Genomic DNA, 21020 nt, shown 5'->3' on the forward strand with positions numbered 1-21020 from the left:
GATCCACGGTTGGCTATTTAGCCCAGACCCATGTATAAACTTTCTCGTATTCGTATGCGCATGCGCATTCAAGTAACTTCCATTGTCTTGAGCATGTGCATAGATAGCGGGTCAGGCTTGTAAGTGAGCGACCGTTTGTAGCTGCGGGTCATGGCCCATCGAACATAAGCTGGTGTGAGGTGGATCGTACACCATTAAGTTAAGTAGTGGTTTTGACTTTGTACATACAGGGTGTTTCAAAAATGATCGGTATATTTGAAACGGCAATAAAAACTAAACGAGCAGCGATAGAAATACAACGTTTCTTGCAATATGCTTGGGACAACAGTACATTTTCAGGCGGACAAACTTTCGAAATTACAGTAGTTACAATTTTCAACAACAGATGGCGCTGCAAGTGATGTGAAAGATATAGAAGACAACGCAGTCTGTGGGTGCGCCATTCTGTACGTCGTCTTTCTGCTGTAAGCGTGTGCTGTTCACAACGTGCAAGTGTGCTGTAGACAAAATGGTATATTCCTTAGAACAGAGGATTTTTCTGGTGTTGCAATTCCACCGCCTAGAACACAGAGTTGTTGCAACAAGACGAAGTTTTCAACGGAGGTTTAATGTAACCAAAGGACCGAAAAGCGATACAATAAAGAATCTGTTTGAAAAATTTCAACGGACTGGGAACGTGACGGATGAACGTGCTGGAAAGGTAGGGCGACCGCGTACGGCAACCACAGAGGGCAACGCGCAGCTAGTGCAGCAGGTGATCCAACAGCGGCCTCGTGTTTCCGTTCGCCGTGTTGCAGCTGCGGTCCAAATGACGCCAACGTCCACGTATCGTCTCATGCGCCAGAGTTTACACCTCTATCCATACAAAATTCAAACGCGGCAACCCCTCAGCGCCGCTACCATTGCTGCACAAGAGACATTCGCTAACGATATAGTGCACAGGATTGATGACGGCGATATGCATGTGGGCAGCATTTGGTTTACTGACGAAGCTTATTTTTACCTGGACGGCTTCGTCAGTAAACAGAACTGGCGCATATGGGGAACCGAAAAGCCCCATGTTGCAGTCCCATCGTCCCTGCATCCTCAAAAAGTACTGGTCTGGGCCGCCATTTCTTCCAAAGGAATCATTGGCCCATTTTTCAGATCCGAAATGATTACTGCATCACGCTATCTGGACATTCTTCGTGAATTTGTGGCGGTACAAACTGCCTTAGACGACACTGCGAACACCTCGTGGTTTATGCAAGATGGTGCCCGGTCACATCACACGGCCGACTCTTTAATTTCCTGAATGAATATTTCGATGATCGTGTGATTGCCTTGGGCTATCCGAAACATACAGGAGGCGGCGTGGATTGGCCTCCCTATTCGCCAGACATGAACCCCTGTGACTTCTTTCTGTGGGGACACTTGAAAGACCAGGTGTACCGCCAGAATCCAGAAACAATTGAACAGCTGAAGCAGTACATCTCATCTGCATGTGAAGCCATTCCGCCAGACACGTTGTCAAAGGTTTCGGGTAATTTCATTCAGAGACTACGCCATATTATTGCTACGCATGGTGGATATGTGGAAAATATCGTACTATAGTTTTTCCCATACCGCAGCGCCATCTGTTGTTGAAAATTGTAACTACTGTAATTTCGAAAGTTTGTCTGCCTGAAAATGTACTGTTGTCCCAAGCATATTGCAACAAACGGTGTATTTCTATCGCTGCTCGTTTAGTTTTTATTGCCGTTTCAAATATACCGGTCATTTTTGAAACACCCTGTATGTACTGTTTGTGTTTTCCTTTTCTTTTTCGTTTATAAGTGTATAGCTATGGTGTTCTTTTAAAGGTCTTCTTAGGCACTTGTGGGTTTTATTGTTGTTCTGAAGAAGGTGTAGTTATCTACGCCGAAGCCTGGGTTAACATTTAAGACTAGGTGCTTTTTTCGCAATCGAGGCGGGTTTTTAGTTTTTTAATATAACTGATGATGTTGCTGTGTCAACATGGGAACACGGAGGGGGGCCTGTGCTGCGGAACATCATGTTCAACACTGTGCGCTGAACGGCGTGCTCAAAAAAACTTGCGCCTGCGCCAGCACTGTACTCTGTCGTCAGAACTGCCACAGGTCGCTGACTATCTCACTTCAGAGAGCGGGCAAGTCACCGATCCCTAAGTCCTGTGATGAGGTGTGGACGTCCAACTTCTTGTCGCCTACTCGTGGTTTCAGCGTTCTTCAACCACTTTCCACAGATGCTCTACAGCAGCACGCGAACAGCCGACCAGCTTCGCCGCTTCCGAGATGCTCCCTCGCTGACACTGGGCCACAACAATTTGGCTTTTGTCAAAGTCGTGTAAGTCGGCGGATTTCCTCATTTGCGTCACTCATCGTCACTAGAGCGATTCCCCATTCGTCTCTGCTCCGATCATATACTTCTCTTTCCGCGTCACGTGCACACCAGCCAGCAAACGACCTCTCGGTGGGCAGTGGTCATAACTTTTTGACTCATCAGTGTAAAACCAGCGGAAAAACGCTCCTATTGGAGCACAAAAAAGGCGAATATGCTCATTTTTCACAAAAGACTGAGTCAAAAGTGGGGTACCAGCTGTCTCATTCTGCCTTCTTCAGCAACTTTAAAAATTTTCCAAAAATTTTGGCATGCAAACATATTCGCGCACTTTTTAACATACAACTCCCATCTTACTCCCACAAGGTCCCAGAACTGTACCTCGATTACACCCACTAGTCCATCGCTGTAAGTCTCTCGTACCCATACTCTCGCTCTTGCCCATTTTCGCTTATTCATTCAGCCCAACTCACTGTCGTTATCTCTTTGTGTCTCTGTGACTATCACTATTTCCTGTCTCACAGCCACAGCCTCCTTCCTTGTGCTCTACTAATGCTGTCTATTCTTACTGTCACTGTCTCCCTCTCGCTCTCTTTCACTGCTACTACCTCATTCGTTCATTCCCTCTGCAGCTGTCTCTTCTCACTGTCAGTATCACTATCTTCCTCGTCTTCATTCCTCTCCCACTGGCGCTGTCTCCTTCACCCTTTTCGTACAATTTTTGTGTCACTGTCAACAGTGTTCCACTGCCACTGTATCCCTCTCTGTCTCACAGTGGGCGGCTGGAACCCCGTTTTTCAGTCAGAGTCTTTTAATGAACAGTTGCATAGGCGCTTTTTTGTGCTCCGATTGGAGCACTTTTCCGCTGGTTCCCTTCTTTTCCCTGCTACATTAAGGCATGCCACGCATGCGAAAAGAATTTTATGGGTCAGCAAAGTTTTGGTAATTTACTTATGTGAATTTGAGTTAACGCAAAACAAAGTAATTTTACAGCTTAGACAGGTTTTGCATCCGTTTCAGTACTACAACAACATGCTGTTCCCAGAATCCTTCTGATGACAAGGGAGACACTTTACAGTATAGCCGGCCGCTGTGACCGAGCGGTTCTAGGCGCTTTCGTCCGGAACCGCGCTGCTACTACGGTGGCAGGTTCGAATCCTGCCTAGGGCATGGATGTGTGTGAAGTCCTTAGGCTAGTTAGGTTTAAGTAGTTCTAAGTCTAGGGGACTGATGACCTCAGATGTTAAGTCCCATAGTGCTCAGAACCATTTGTACATACAAAACAGTTTTGGAATCTAGTAGGTGCAGTGGTGCGATACAGTTCACATTTACGACATAGAAAATGTTTCTTTAAAAACTGATCAGTGAAAACAATTGTACTTCCATTTCCATGTTCGTGACACGTAACTGGAAAAAAAGAGGCTGCAATAGCTGTATGACGATTAAGACGCTAGATACCGTACCAAACAGACTACTTTTAGTAAACGAAAACAAATAAGCTTCTTTCCAGAATCGAACCCTCTACTTCCTGCATGCTAACGCAAACGCTATCCAGCGCACCAACACCACAGCACTGCTCCAACTGCTGACAGGGGTACTTACCGTACATTTCATTACAGTGTGGCCAGTTCGCCAATCATTAACGTCGATTTAATGCCCGAAATATGCGCGGGACGAATTTTTGTGTCAGACATTTTTGTATTGCTAGTACGTGAGGAATCGCTCAGCGAAGTCCGAGTGCGCGAATTTTTCTTCACATCTACATCTACATCATTACTCTGCAATTCACATTTAAGTGCTTGGCAGAGGGTTCATCGAACCACAATCATACTATCTTCAAAAATGGTTCAAATGGCTCTGAGCACTATGGGACTTAACATCTTAGGTCATCAGTCCCCTAGAACTTAGAACTACTTAAACCTAACTAACCTAAGGACATCACACACAACCATGCCCGAGGCAGGATTCGAACCTGCGACCGTAGCAGTCCCGCGGTTCCGGACTGAAGCGCCTAGAACCGCACGGCCACCACGGCCGGCTTCATACTATCTCTCTACCATTCTACTCCCGAACAGCGCGCGGGAAAAACGAGCACCTAAACCGTTCTATTCGAGCTCTGATTTATCTTATTTTATTTTGATGATCACTCCTACCTATGTAGGTTGGGCTCAACAAAATATTTACGCACTCGGAAGAGAAAGTTGGTGACTGAAATTTCGTAAATAGATCTCGCGGCGACGAAAAACGTCTTTGCTTTAATGACTTCCATCCCAACTCGCGTATCATATCTGCCACACTCTCTCCCCTATTACGTGATAATAATAAACGAGCTGCCCTTTTTTGCACCCTTTCGATGTCCTCCGTCAATCCCACCTGGTAAGGATCCCACACCGCGCAGCAATATTCTAACAGAGGACGAACGAGTGTAGTGAAAGCTGTCTCTTTAGTGGACTTGTTGCATCTTCTAAGTGCCCTGCCAATGAAACGCAACCTTTGGCTCGCCTTCCCCAGAAAATTGTCTATGTGGTCTTTCCAACTAAAGTTGTTCGTAATTTTAACACCCAGGTACTTAGTCGAATTGTCAGCCTTGAGAATTGTACTGTTTATCGAGTAATCGAATTCCAACGGATTTCTTTTGGAACTCATGTGGATCACCTCACACTTTTCGTTATTTAGCGTCAACTGCCACCTGCCACACCATGCAGCAATCTTTTCTAAATCGCTTTGCAACTGATACTGGTCTTCGGATGACCTTACTAGACGGTAAATTACAGCATCATCTGCGAACAACCTAAGAGAACTGCTCAGATTGTCACGCAGGTCATTTATATAGATCAGGAACAGCAGAGGTCCCAGGACGTTTCCCTGGTCAGCAAAGTAAATGCAGATGTAACGGTGTGACTAGATCCTCAGGAGCTGATGTCAGTTTCCGGAATCGAACACTGGTGTGTCCGGGCTCGTGTGTGAGATTCCGTGTCGAGATTACGGTGGTGAGTGACTTGTGTCCTCTGGAGGAGATACCTGGGAACGCCAGCGCGCCTATCTGCTCCCCTCCACGGCAGCTCGGCGAGCGCAGCTGGTTCGCGAGCCGTGGCTCTCTCGACACGGCAGCCAGCGTTTTCCAGTGGCGACGCGCACTCCGGAGCGAGCGGCCGCAGGAATGCCAGGCGCACAATAGTGGGATGGAGCTCGCAGACGCTACACCCAGGACGGCCACGACGAGCACGGCGACGGCAACGACGACGATGACGACGACGGCGACGGCGAGCCACTACGAGGCTGCTCAAGGTACAGAAGAGGAATAAGGAATATTTGCCGTCTACTCCAACGTTGCAAACACTCGTATGATGTCTGACTGAGGTTGCCCGGAGCACCAGAACGATTTTCTCCCCTGCCTAATCCATTCAGGAATGGCACACTCGAAAAAGGGTTGTCGGTACACTTCTGTAAAAGACCGAACCTCTCGTTTTTCGTCTCGAATTTGCGTCACAGCGCTGGAGGCTGCGACAATTTTATGGTTAATTGAGACGGATATAGCGTTTCTCGCGGTCGCTAAATGACAAAAATTCGCTTGACTTTTCATTTAATGTGCTCCACAACTCTGATATACAGGTTATTCAGAAACAGTCTGAAAATCTCTTAAGTGTGTTACAGGGTAGGTTCTCCTGAGGAATAGTTGTTAAGAAGAAGAAAAAGTTCGATACATCGCGCCGTTTCCGATTTAATTAGCACTGTATAGTTAGCCAATCATGTAGTAGCACGCGCAAATTCGAGCAACCTGCCAGAGACAGTGTCGCGACACGAGCTATTCGTTTTGTTCCTAATTTAAAATCATCAACTTCCGAAAAAGTCATATTTTAATTTGTATTGATTATTCGAACAAGTGGTACCCCGCGGACCCACAGATGTCTGTTCATTAACGCATTTTTGAGCGAGCAAGTGCTTGAATTTGCGCGCGCGACGACCTAATTGGGTTGGTTGGTTGGTTGGTTTTGCGGAAGGAGACCAAACAGCGAGGTCTTCGGTCTCATGGGATTAGGGAAGGACGGGGAAGGAAGTCGGCCGTGCCCTTTGAAAGGAACCATCCCGGCATTTGCCTGGAGCGATTTAGGGAAATCACGGAAAACCTAAATCAGGATGGCCGGACGCGGGATTGAACCGTCGTCCTCCCGAATGCGAGTCCAGTGTCTAACCACTGCGCCACCTCGCTCGGTGACCTGATTGGGCTAACTTCGATGTTACGTAACTCGGAAACGGGGGCACGTATCGAATTTTTTTCTTACCACTTACTTGTCACCATAACCTCGTCTGAAACACTCTTACAGGCTTTTTCGGCTTTTTCTGGCCACTCTGTTTTTGAAGGAGTTCACGTTACCTGCACAAGTTGCTTTTAGTGAATAGCGCTTTATTGGCGAATAGTGTCAGTAGTAAGAACCGCTTTCAAGTACACGTAAGAATACATACTTTAACAAAACATCTTGGTAGAGTAAATTAACAAGTGTAACGTCATATTCAAGTACACATTTGTCTTGCCCAAAAAATTTTACATCAGGTTTTGTACTCCAGCCGTATGTTCTCTACACCTCATAAAAACATAGGTCTGAGACAATTGTACGGCGTACATCAACAGGTCTGACATTGGTAAATGAGTGAGTGAGAGAGGGCAGCCGACGGAGTACTGAGCCGGTTTCTTTCAGAATATTAGTCCACTGACTTAACTACTGCGGTGGACTTTACTCTTTCATATACTAATAAGAGCCAAAAATTAAAATACATGTGTCAAAGATCATCACGCTATTTTAAGGTGGCAGTTGCCTTTGTCATATAAATAACGTAACAGTATAATTCTACATTCATATAGTCAACTGTCGACCCGAAGAAAAGCGTTTATGGAAATGGTTTGTCTGTTGTCGGCAAGGAGACCGTTAGAGATTGAGTGATACCTCGGTACGACAGTCATAGAGCTAGTGTTCTCAAGGAGAGCTAACACGAGTTTACTACTACAATATTACTGTTAGTGTAAGACAGAACAGGTACTTTGAAACTGTGTGTCGGTAATACTGTAAATGCCCTATGTTTAAGCTGCTTTTACTGACACTGATAATTTTCCTCCACAGACTTGTACACGTGTGTCTATTGTGTGTAGGTGTTTTTTGTAGCTATGCATCACCAGGTTTGTCTTCTTGCTGTTAGTAGTTTGATTTGTCTTTTTAGTAGTGTGTGCACTTTATTTTGGATTATTGAGTTTGACGGTTGTGCTAAAGACAGTTACGGATGACACGATTTTTATATCACGAGACGAGGACAGTATGTTCACATCTGTCACAGGTAATTACAGTGTTTGCGTAAACATTACATCCAGTGTAGCTGTACGGCTTTTATTCTGAAACTTTCTCTTTTCATTGTGGTGTGTTGTTATCTTTTTACAATCGCTTGAAACTGGGCTATGCCCGAAACTAGTAGCTCTGAATGCAGGGCATTTTTAAAATACAGCCCGGTGGAATGGCGTCTTACCTCAAATTTATCCATGCTGTGGTGTCCCCGCAGAAGAAAATGCTTCTACATATCAAAAATACCAACGAGCTTCCTATTCTCTGTATGTACATAAATAAATTTCTACAAACAGTTGTAATTAACTTCGTGACACCGATTACGTACATTAAGCAACCAACACAATTATTTAAGAACTTTTATTCTCTCTTGTGGTGTATGTGATCTCAGTCACAAAACTTGACCTATGTATAATTAACTGCTGAATGAAATTTATGTGACACGTATTTGCTACAAGTATGCAAAGAGTAATATTCGTTTTAATACACGATTCGGTGATGTACAAAATAAAGCAGACATTATGGGAGAAGACCTGATCAAAAGAAAATAGAGTCGTATGTCACTACTGGTTGGGAGACCCCATGGGGTAGATCCAGATACCAAGTCGGAGAAGGTATTCTTCTTCCGCTCGCAGTGAGCCCTTTTCGTGCGGATATGTCGGAGTTCATATGTGTATTTGTTGAGTGTGGGTAAGTGTAACGGCTGTACATGTTGCGCGATGTTATGTTTGTGTTGTAAGATGATGAGAGTAGGAGAGGGTGAAAGCCGCTGCCGGCTCCTCTGGAACAGGATCAAGGGGGCCGCAGAGTCTAACAGGCCCGTCCAACGGAAGGATTACCAACAGTGTCACATGCATTCATTACATGAGATGCTGCAAAAAGCTTTGCAATTTAATTCAGAATATTGCCACAAAATCCGGTGATCAGGAAACTTACACCACTACCTGTTGTTCCTCGCTGACCAAATACACTACTGGCCATTAAAATTGCTACACCAAGAAGAAATACAGATGATCTACATCTACATCCTACATCTACACCCATACTCCGCAAGCCACCTGACGTTGTGAGGCGGAGGGTACCCTGAGTACCTCTATCGGTTCTCCCTTCTATTCCAGTCTCGTATTGTTCGTGGAAAGAAGGATTGTCGGTATGCTTCTGTGTGGGCTCTAATCTCTCTGATTTTATCCTCATGGTCTCTTCGCGAGATATACGTAGGAGGGAGCAATATACTGCTTGACTCTTCGGTGAAGGTATGTTCTCGAAACTTTAACAAAAGCCCGTACCGAGCTACTGAGCGTCTCTCCTGCAGAGTCTTCCACTGGAGTTTATCTATCATCTCCGTAACGCTTTCGCGATTACCAAACGATCCCGTAACGAAGCGCGCTGCTCTCCGTTGGATCTTCTCTATCTCTTCTATCAACCCTATCTGGTACGGATCCCACACTGCTGAGCAGTATTCAAGCAGTGGGCGAACAAGCGTACTGTAACCTACTTCCTTTGTTTTCGGATTGCATTTCCTTAGGATTCTTCCAATGAATCTCAGTCTGGCATCTGCTTTACCGACGAGCAACTTTATATGATCATTCCATTTTAAATCACTCCTAATGCGTACTCCCAGATAATTTATGGAATTAACTGCTTCCAGTTGCTGACCTGCTATTTTGTAGCTAAATGGTAAGGGATCTATCTTTCTATGTATTCGCAGCACATTACACTTGTCTAAATTGAGATTGAATTGCCATTCCCTGCATCATGCGTCAATTTGCTGCAGATCCTCCTGCATTTCATTTCAGTACAATTCTCCATTGTTACAACCTCTCGATACACCACAGCATCATCTACAAAAAGCCTCAGTGAACTTCCGATGTCATCCACAATGTCATTTATGTATATTGTGAATAGCAACGGTCCTATGACACTCCCCTGCGGCCCACCTGAAATCACTCTTACTTCGGAAGACTTCTCTCCATTCAGAATGACATGCTGCGTTCTGTTATCTAGAAACTCTTCAATCACACAATTGGTCTGATAGTCCATATGCTCTTACGCTCTTAATTTGTCCATTAAACGACTGTGGGAAACTGTATCGAACGCCTTGCGGAAGTCAAGAAACACGGCATCTACCTGTGAACCCCTGTCTATGGCCCTCTGAGTCTCGTGGACGAATAGCGCGAGCTGGGTTTCACACGACCGTCTTTTTCGAAACCCATGCTGATTCCTACAGAATAGATTTCTAGTCTCCAGAAAAGTCATTATACTCGAACATAATACATGTTCCAAAATTCTACAACTGATCGACGTTAGAGATATAGGTTTCTGCACATCTGTTCGACGTCCCTTCTTGAAAACAGGGATGACCTGTGCCCTTTTCCAATCCTTTGGAACGCTACGCTCTTCTAGAGACCAACGATACACCGCTGCAAGAAGGGGGGCAAGTTCCTTCGCGTACTCTGTGTAAAATCGAACTGGTATCCCATCAGGTCCAGTGGCCTTCCCTCTTTTGAGCGATTTTAATTGTTTCTCTATCCCTCTGTCGTCTATTTCGATATCTACCATTCTGTCATCTGTGCGACAATCTAGAGAAGGAACTACAGTGCAGTCTTCCTCTGTGAAACAGCTTTGGAAAAAGACATTTAGTATTTCGGCCTTTAGTCTGTCATCCTCTGTTTCAGTACCATTTTGGTCACAGAGTGTCTGGACATTTTGTTTTGATCCACCTACCGCTTTGACATAAGACCAAAATTTCTTAGGATTTTCTGCCAAGTCAGTAAATAGAACTTTACTTTCGAATTCATTGAATGCCTCTCGCATAGCCCTCCTCACACTACATTTCGCTTCGCGTAATTTTTGTTTGTCTGCAAGACTTTGGCTATGTTTATGTTTGCTGTGAAGTTCCCTTTGCTTCCGCAGCAGTTTTCTAACTCGGTTGTTGTACCACGGTGGCTCTTTTGATAAGCGGGTATTCGTTGGACAAATATACTATACTAGAACTGACATGTGATTATATTTTCACATAATTTGGGTGCATAGATCCTGAGAAATCAGTACCCAGAACAACCATCTCTGGCCGTAATAACGGCGTTGATACGCCTGGGCATTGAGCCAAAGAGATCTTGGATGGCGTGTACAGGTACAGCTGCCCATGCAGCTTCAACACGGTAGTGACTAGCGTATTGTGACGAGCAAGTTGCTCGGCCACCATTAACCAGACGTTTTAAATTGGTGAGAAATCTGAAGAAAGTGCTCGCCAGAACAACAGTCGAACATTTTCTGTATCCAGAATGGCCCGTACAGGACTTGCAACCTGCAGTTGTGCATTATCCTACTGAAATGTAGGGTTTCGCAGGGATCGAATGAAGGGTAGAGCCACGGGTCGTAACACATCTCAAATGCAACGTCCACTGTTCAAAGCCGTCAATGCGAACAAGAGGTGACCAATGGCACCCCATACAATCACGTCGGGTGATACGCTAGTATGGCGATGACGAATACACGCTTGCAATGTGCGTTCACTGCGATGTCGCCAAACACGGTTGCGACCATCATGATGCTGTAAATTTATAGAACCTGGATTCATCCGAGCAAATGACGTTTTGCCATTCGTGCACCCAGGTCCGTCATTGAGTACACCATCGCAGGCGCTCCTGTCTGTGATGCAGCGTCAAGGGTAACCGCAGCCATGGTCTCCGAGCTGATAGTCCATGCTGCTGCAAACGTCGTCGAACTGTTCGTGCAGATGGTTGTTGTCTTGCAAACGTCCCCATCTGTTCACTCAGGGATCGAGACGTGGCTGCAAGATCCGTTACAGCCATGCGGATAAGATGCTTGTCATCTCGACTGCTAGTGATACGAGGCCGTTGGGATCCAGCACGGCTTTCCGTATTACCCTCCTGAACCCACCGATTCCATATTCTGCCAACAGTCATTGGATATCGACCAACGCGAGCAGCAATGTCGCGATACTATAAACCCTAATTGCCATAGGCTACAATCCGACCTTTATCAAAGTCGGAAACGTGATAGTACGCATTTCTCCTCCTTACACGAGGCATCACAACAACGTTTCACAAGTCAACGCCGGTCAACTGTTTGTGTATGAGAAATCGGTTGGAAACTTTCCTCATGTCATCACGTTGTAGGTCTCGCCACTGACGTCAACCTTGTGTGAATGTTCTGAAAAGCTAATCATTTGCATATCACAGCAGCTTCTTCCTGTCGGATAAATTTCGCGTCTGTAGCACGTCATCTTCGTGGTGTAGCAATTTTTATGGCCAGTAGTGTACTTGCGGTGTAAATTTATCCACCACCATGTTTCGATCCGACTTAAGTCTGAGTCGAGTGCTATCGTTCAGGCGAGCGTTTGCGAGCTCTGTTGCGAAGGCGGGTCATAAACTGAATGGAGGTTTCTTATCCTTCTTTTCTGTCATATCTGTCTACGCCTCTGCCTAATAATACGTATTCTGTAGATGCCACTGGTGAAAACATTTGCTCGGTGTACTGATACGTTTCTTAGGTTGAAGATGGAAAAAGAAAGGAGAAAAAGGAAACATACCACTCGTGTACTGATCTACTGAAGCCTAAAGGCGGGACAAAAGATGCCGACTCGAGTTCCTATATGACATGAGCATAACTATCAACAGTGTTTGATGCCATAAATTGATGCAACTGACATTTGGCTTGGTGTGTGTTGACGCATGCTCTGTTGATTTCCCACAGCCGCTGTCTGGTTCCGAAATTTCACTGTTGTCACCTTCATACAACACGTTCCTATACTTGACCTGTCATTTCGACAGTGATACAGTTTTTCGCAGCTTAGAAGCAACTGCTCCGCGGTGATCCTATGTAGGTACATGCATCCCACGATCGACACAGTCATTATTTGCCGGAGTCAGTCAGTTTCGTCAGATATCCAACCAGGGTGATCTAAAGTGAAACGGCCACATAGATGTAGTAATAGGGAAAGCTGATGTGAGACCGAAATGTATCATAAAAACCCTAAGGACGTTTCTTGAGTTCCGGAAAGACTACGCCACTGTTTTCAATTGGGGCATAGTAAGCAAATTAAGTGTTATTAAATAGTGGATATCTTTCGGTTACTAGTGGATTTCACCGTCATCAGAGTGAAACAAGGAGCTACACGGTACAACGTAGATGTGTCGAATTGAATTTTTCATGATTGTGTAAATCACGTAATGCATGTACCTGTTCAGGGTCACCAAGGAGCACTTGATTCTGCGCTAAGAGAAACTATAGCAGCGTTATGTCCGCAGCTCGTGGTCGTGTAGTAGCGTTCTCGCGTCCCACGCCCGAGTTCCCGGGTTCGATTCCCGGCGGGGTCAGGGATTTTCTCTGCCTCGTGATGACTGGGTGTTGTGTGATGTCCTTAGGTTAGTTAGGTTTAAGTAGTTCTAAGTTCTAGGGGACTGATGACCATAGATGTTAAGTCCCATAGTGCTCAGAACCGTTTGAACCATTTTTATCAGCGTTATTTGGCCAGAAATGTACGACGAAATTACCTCAAAACTATCACGAGAAGAACGGCATGTTCTGCAACTGCAGTGCCTCGTGCATAAGGACTAATGAGAACGCACGAAGAGTTGAAAGGGCAGGTGAAAGTACCGGAAAGAGATCTGCGAAGGTTATAATTACGAACTGAGGAAATGCAGAGCCTGTTGGAAATCAACATAGCGTGCGCCAACAACCAGTGCCATTCTCCAAAGCAACTGTTAGCTTGCAGAATGACTTTTTCACTCTGCTGCGGAAATTGTGTAGATTTGGCATATTAAAACCGTGTGCTGGACCGGTATTCGAACCTAGAGACTTTGACTTTCACGGACAAGTGTTCCACCGACTGAGTTATCCAAGCACCTTCCAAACTTCATAGAAGTTGTTCTGCATACCTTGACGGACTAGCACTTCTGGAAGAAAGGATTCTGCGAAGATATAGTTTAGCCACAGCCTACGAAATAGTTTCCATAATAAACTTTCACTCTACAGCGGAGTGTGCGCTGATCTGAAAAGTTTCAATGCTACAGAGTGAAAATTCATTCTGGAGACTGGCTGTGGCTAAACCATGTCCCACAATATCCTCTCTTCCCCGATTTTATTTTAACCTGCCACGAAGTTTCAAGTGTCATTTGTATCAATTAAGCGCATGGGAGGCTGTGTCGGGCAGCTTATTCGGTCCATTTCAGCATCAGTGGACCAATGACAGATGATCTACTTCTTTTACTTTCTCTTCTCTCCTTGATCGTAAGGGACTCGTCAGAACGCTGAAGTAATCGTCACCATTGTCATCTGCAGAATACGTAACTATACGACAAAAGCAGAGCCACAAATCTGAGAAAAGCAACAGTAAGCAACTCCTCCTCAGGTATTCCCCAAGATTCTCTCTAATTTTATCTTACTCAACTTTTCGCCACATATACGTAGGAGGAAGCAGTATACTGATTGACTCTACCAGGAATGTACGCTCTCGGAACTTCAACAATAGACCACACAGCGTTTTGCACTGGAGTTGGCTAAACATCTCCATGATGCTTTCGAGCTTACTACAAGAACCTGTAAGGAAACGTGCTACTTTTCTTTGTGTCTTCTCCATTTCCTCCATCAGTCCGAACTGGTACAGAGAAATATTGAAGTAACGGTCGAATGAGTGTTTCATAAGCTACCTCCTTTGTTGATGGATTGCATTTCCCGAAGATTCTTCTAGTTAATCTGTCTGGTATCCGCCTTACTCGCGATTACTTTTATGTGGTCGTTCTACTTAAAATCGATCCGTATAGCTACTCCTAGATACGTTACGGAAGTAACTGCTTCCAGTGGTTGTTTTGCAGGGGTGTAGTCATCCAATAAAGGGTCTTTCTGTCTATGTATTCACATTACGGTACGTCTGTTATGCGTGCAGATGATCAGTTACAGGCACGGTTGTCCTCACTGTAAATAAATATGACAGGGAAATGACCATGCTGTGTGTCAACATAGCCACATAGTCACGGGAATCAGTCACAGCAGACAAATATCTAATAGGTTAGATTTCACTTGGAAAGATATCGTAGATTTAGATGTGAGGGAGACAGACAGAGATTTGTGGAAAGAATCTTAAGACAGCACGATTCTTTGACGAAAAAGACCTGTTCAGGAACTCTCAACTTACTACATTTCACAATTACTCACCAGTTTGGAAGCCTTACCAAATTATTCTAACGCAGGAGGCAGAGAAACTTCAACGGGGAGCTGTACTATTCGTAACGCGATTGTTTAGTAAGTGCGACGTCGTCAGTGAAATGGCCAAGAAGCTCCGAGCGGGGAGGCGCCACAGGGAAGGCGTCAGGCATCAGAGAAAGCCGTACTCTGAAATTCTAAAGCCCATATTGCAGAATACTAACAAAATATTTTACTTTCTCCTTCACAGATTTCATGTGATGCCATCGACAGTGAAAGGAGAGTCATTTTGGGTGTATACACAGGGGTACCTACAACGGTATTTCATGTACCGCCTATACATGAATTAATCAATGGAACACTTTGTAGCATGTCTCAAAGTGCAGATGTAGCTGCATTCTGGTCTGGTTATTCAGGTAGTGGGTCAGACATCTTGGGGTGAAGAAGGGCTGGAAACTACACTACTGGCCGTTAAAATTGCTACACCAAGAAGAAATGCAGATGATAAACGGGTATTCATTGGACAAATATATTATACTAGAACTGACATGTGATTACATTTTCACGCAATTTGGGTGCATAGGTCCTGAGAAATCAGTACCCAGATCAACCACCTCCGGCCGTAATAACGGCCTTGATACGCCTGGGCATTGAGTCAAACAGAACTTGGATGGCGTGTACAGATACAGCTACCCACGCAGCTTCAACACGATACCACAGTTCATCAAGAGTAGTGACTGGCGTATTGTGACAAGCCAGTTGCTCGGCCCCCATTGATCAGACGTTTTCAATTGGTGAGAGATCTGGAGAATGTGCTGGCCAGGGCAGCAGTCGAACATTTTCTGTATCCAGAAAGGCCTGTATAGGACCTGCAACAGGCGGTCGTGCATTATACTGCTGAAATGTAGGGTTTCGCAGGGATCGAATGAAGGGTAGAGCCACGGGTCGTAACACATCTCAAATGTAACGTCCACTGTTCAACGTGCCGTCAATGCGAACAAGAAGTGACCCTGACGTGTAACCAATGGCACCCCATACCATCACGCCGGGTGATCCGCCAGTATGGCGATGACGAATACATGCTTCCAATGTGCGTTCACCGCGATGTCGCCAAACACGGATGCGACCATCGTGATGCTGTAAACAGAACCTAGATTCATCCGAAGAAGTGAGGTTTTGCCATTCGTGCACCCAGGTTCGTCGTTGAGTACACCATCGCAGGCGCTCCTGTCCGATGCAGCGTTAGGGGTAACTACAGCCATGGTCTCCGAGCTGATAGTCCATGCTGCTGCAAACGTCGTCGAACTGTTCGTGCAGATGGTTGTTGTCTTGCAAACGTCACCATCTGATGACTCAGGGATCGAGACATGGCTGCACGATCCGTTACAGCCATGCGGATAACATGCCTGTCATCTCGACTGCTAGTGGTATGAGGCCGTTGGGATCCAGCACGGCGTTCCGTATTACCTTCCTGAACCCACCGATTCCATATTCTGCTAACAGTCATTGGATCTCGACCAACGCGAGCAGCAATGTCGCGATACGATAAACCGCAATCGCGATAAGCTACAATCCGACATTTATCAAAGTCGGAAACGTGATGGTATGCATTTCTCCTCCTTACACGAGGCATCACAACAACGTTTCACCAGGCAACGCCGGTCAACTGCTGTTGGTGTATGAGAAATCGGTTGGAAACTTTCCTCATGTCAGCACGTTGTAGGTGTCGCCACCGGCGCTAACCTTATGTGAATGCTCTGAAAACTAATGATTTGCATATCAAAGCATCTTCTTCCTGTCGGTTAAATTTCGCGTCTGTAGCACGTCATCTTCGTGGTGTAGCAATTTTAATGGCCAGTAGTGTACTTTATCTCCCCTGCCCCCCTTTCCCTTCCCCTCCCTAGTTTATGATCGGTAAATTTACCAAAAATGGAAACCTCTGTCAGGAACGTAAAAAGGAAAAACGGTTTAAGTAATAGACACAACACACCTCTCGGATGGCACGGTACTCCGGTAGTCCTCTAACTGCAGTCCTCATTGTTTTTATTAGTACTTTCCTTCTCTTTGCTGATGCACTTCATTAGACTGAGGAAAATTGAAGCAGAGTGCTTAAATTGCTTACTTACCTCGTTATTCGCTAACGAGCACTAATGTTGGCGCTCTTTTGCACTTTTATTGCACGGCGCGCTGCCCATTAGCTGCCAGGCTCACGTTCGTGCACTCCAGCTCTTTCGGCTGTTATTGTTCCTTCGCCACTATCAACCATTACTATTCATATTGGGACGTTTCTTTTCACAAAATCGAACTCCTTTCGATCATTTTGCTTCTTAATATTCGTAAGATCTCAGATATTATTGTGAGGAAATTTTTGGCGCAATTTACCTGGATGTATTATGATGGTTGTTAATGTGTAGCCTTTTTCATTCAGTTGGCAGCAGAAATATTACCTCAGACTGTGCTTTTTTTTTTGCTAATACATCGCCATAATCATGCAGTTTCCCCTGTACGTTTTGTTATTCGTATGTGCAAGATCCAAGCCAACCATCTCTTTCTAGAATGTGTTTATGTGTGTCTTACATTCACCTTTTATAATGCTGTCAATAACATAGAAGAAGCTGCCGTACAAGAAATGTAAAAATAGATAAACAGTTTCTTGTCAACAGATACTACTTATCTTGGTTAGTATGGGTTAAGTGCCACATTCGGAAAAAAAACGGTTTCAATCGCTACACAGTTTGATTTGGGGTTCCGTTGATTTATGCTGAAAGCTGAATAATTCTGTGCTCAATTATTTCACAAATCGTTGTTGCAGTAAACTTATGCTCCGCTACTGAAATTATCTGGGCAAAGGGCCACTATGTCGCGATCATTAGCACCCAGGTAGGTTTTCATGATGGCATTGTTGCATAAGTAACTTTATTTTTTTTAGTTCCATAATGAATTACCTTTCGACATTTTGAGAAGTAGCTACATTCCTTATCCTAAGAAGAGGGTGAGATTTTTCTCGAATTCACAACTGACGAACACAGAACATAAAGAGTGTTTTATACCGGGGAAAGAACTTCTTAGAAGTCTTTTCTGCTACGTGTATCGAGAGCTGTTATTTAGAAATGCAGTCACCTTGCCAGTCTGTACTAGAGGCAGGCAGTATATACAGTCTCACTTAACAGGAAACTTACTGTCGTCGAATTACAACACTCTAGTTGCAGCTTTTGCTATGCACGACACTAAAAAATTACCCTCATGTAATGCTGGACATAAAGATTCAAGATTGCTAAGAATAACTGAAACACGTGTTATTTAACTCAACTGTTTTTAACAAATGGATATAGGTCTACAGCTTTCTACACCTAGAAATTGCTATTGGAAGTAGGAGAATTTCATAGTAATCCTACCCGAAACCTTTCGCTCTTAATCTTTTTTATTAATTTTTGTTGCAGTCACTTATCAAGGACAGTCGTGGACTATCGGTAGTAGGTATGGATGTACAAATATCCACTCTTCAATCTGGATGCAAACTAGATAAGAATTATTTAAAAAAAACGACAATAATTGACGTTTCCATGGTAACAAGTTGTTAAAACGGTGCGTTGACAATACTAAAAACTGCATGAGTTCACTACTGTAATTTTTAAACCGGTTCTGATTAACGGTGAAGATGAAGGCATAAAACACTGCAGCGATCGGAAGCACCCGCACTATAGAAGGATAATTTGGTAATGGGATGTACGAGTAGTTGCGTAAAAGTGTGGGGTATGTTACTACAAAAGACCAGACGGCGCTGACTGGGGAGGTGAGTGTAGTCTAAAGGCGAGAAGAAGTGGTGTGAGTAGTTATTACAACTGATTATGGAAAGAGAAGAAAACGAAAGGGAGAGAGCTCTGGTTTGGGGAAGGATGAAAAGACATACATCAGTTATGAAAGGATGAATATTAGGATGAATTTCGTCGTCTGGATGCGGTAGAGGGTCAAATACGATTTGAGAGGACTTACAGGGTCTTTCAAATGGTTCAAATGGCTCTGAGCACTATGGGACTTGACATCTGTGGTCATCAGTCCCCTAGAACGTAGAACTACTTAAACCTAACTAACCTAAGGACATCACACACATCCATGCCCGAGGCAGGATTCGAACCTGCGACCGTAGCGGTCACGCCTAGAACCGCACGGCCATACCGGCCGGCTTTACAGGGTCTACGTGCTGTATTTTCCCGTTTGCCATTCATCTGTAACATCATTAAGGAAAATGTGTGCTGAAACATAGCAGCATGTTGAGAGGATTTAGAGCGTTGGAACACTGTATCTTGATGTTTGTCATTCATCTATAACAACACTCTGGAATGCATGCAGAGGCTTAGCAACCTCTTTCTGCATACGACGTCGTCATTGTAGTACAGGCTGTTTCTGTGATGATGTTACAAACTTTCAGAGATGATGGAGAAGAACAAATATATCAATCTGAGGTAAGGGACCCTGGTTCTGAAACAACCGGGCCAGAAACGCTAAGCGAAAATCGTTCTGAAAGCTCTGACATTGGAATAAATGTACCGGTATTGTTGTTGCTAAAATTATAGGGCTGGCAACTTTCAGAGGTAGTAGTATGGACCAAAATAAGGAAAAAATGACCAGTAAATATGGGCACTTTTAATCCATACTTAAGAGCTGTGAGCACATGTACGTCACCGCTAGTGTGAAACCCAACTCTGAATATGATCACTAAGAAAATAGGACGTTCCCAACTGTAGCAGCTGGCTCGGCCACATCCTTCAATCTGCAAATTCGTAGTTCAAAGTTCAACAATGTTCTTGATAATGTCCGAAAACATGATCGTTAGAAAGTGCACACATTGTTCGCAGCCCTACCGTAGCAATTTGTTAGGCATAGAAATGTCTGGCTTACTGACATCCGGTGACTAGTCCAACTGTGTGAAGGAGACATTGGTCATATGTCATTGTATACGCCGTTAATGTCTCAAACTTATGACTCTTTGGCCGCTTTCAGACATTTGTGGTATCAGTTTCCTTCAGTTTCTATGATTTCTTCATAGTTTACCAATTCCGTTGCATGGCCGCCTGTTTTTCAGGTATTGGACGTGTCAAAATCGTTTCGATCTGCTTGTCCACGATACACAGAATGCCGTAGATATCATATCCGTTTTTCTTGATTTTTAGAATGCCTTCAGTTAAGTCCGCACTGCTACATAGCAAACGATATAGTGTTTGTGAAATAGCGTGCCACATTGAAATCATACTAAGCTACGTACTTCTTACACAGGAGACAACGCCGGAAGTGAGAGATAATCAGGCGCCTTGCAAAGATATATGATAGGGCCGTCACAATACACGATATACGAAAATGCTCTAGCAGATATCAGCGGTATGGTTGAGGCTCCTCGTCAGCGCTTCCAGTTGTACACGGGGAGCACGCGTCATTAGAAAATTGCTGCGAAATTCAGGAAGACCCGCAGATGATCCACGCCTGTTCCATAACTGGCTGCTGCCCTCAGCTTAGACCACTGTGTTCCAGTGGTTCAAAATAAACGAAAAAGTTATTGAGTCGTAATCAATCATCAGAACTGTCGAGCATCTAAAAGTATGCACCCGGAGCCATTTAAGGCACAACTACGGAACAAGGAATCTTGTAGTGGAAAGACATACGCCGAAATGAAATTCATTGGAAAGATTCTAAGAAAGCGTAATCCACATGCAAAGGAAAATATTGAAGATGCTGACGCCCGACCGATGGCTGAATATTGTTCGTTGATTTTGGTCCTTACCAAATTGCATTTGCAAAGTAGACAAGTAAAACGAACAGAAGAAATCTACACAGTTTTGTAAATCGGTACGAGAGCGTCACCGAAATGTTCACCAAAACCAGCCGTCGATGCTACTAGAAAGCCAGTGTGTATCAGAGACCCAATAGTTGTTTTTCCTGCAGATCATTTGAGAGTCGCATAGAAATACGGAGTATCACATAAGTTCATACCATACAGCGGCTGTGAAGTAGTAATTGGGATGTAGATCTAGCAAGACGTTATCGCCTGAAAACAGTCTCTTGAAGTATAATACTGTCTCGGTAACATTGCTAGGCTCCCGGCGAAGAACTACGAGGGAGGCACATGTTTACAGTCTGTTGAGGGCTAATTTCTAGAAACATAACTTAAGTCTTTGAATACTTGTAGTCATT

The 21020-nt window shown here is 44.4% G+C and overlaps 1 protein-coding gene across 1 annotated transcript in view; it reads left to right on the forward strand.

The window, feature by feature from the left end:
* The first annotated feature begins 5528 nt into the window (after positions 1–5528).
* The window catches only part of LOC126457340 (sodium/hydrogen exchanger 9B2-like), a 372728-nt gene continuing 357236 nt past the window's right edge, over positions 5529–21020 (forward strand). Inside the window, exon 1 of the mRNA XM_050093554.1 lies at positions 5529–5625. Within this exon, the coding sequence (XP_049949511.1) occupies positions 5583–5625 (43 nt within the window). The 5' untranslated portion in view covers positions 5529–5582. The remainder of the gene's footprint in view (positions 5626–21020) is intronic.

This window comes from Schistocerca serialis, chromosome 2 (assembly GCF_023864345.2).
Source record: "Schistocerca serialis cubense isolate TAMUIC-IGC-003099 chromosome 2, iqSchSeri2.2, whole genome shotgun sequence".
Lineage (NCBI taxonomy): Eukaryota > Metazoa > Arthropoda > Insecta > Orthoptera > Acrididae > Schistocerca > Schistocerca serialis.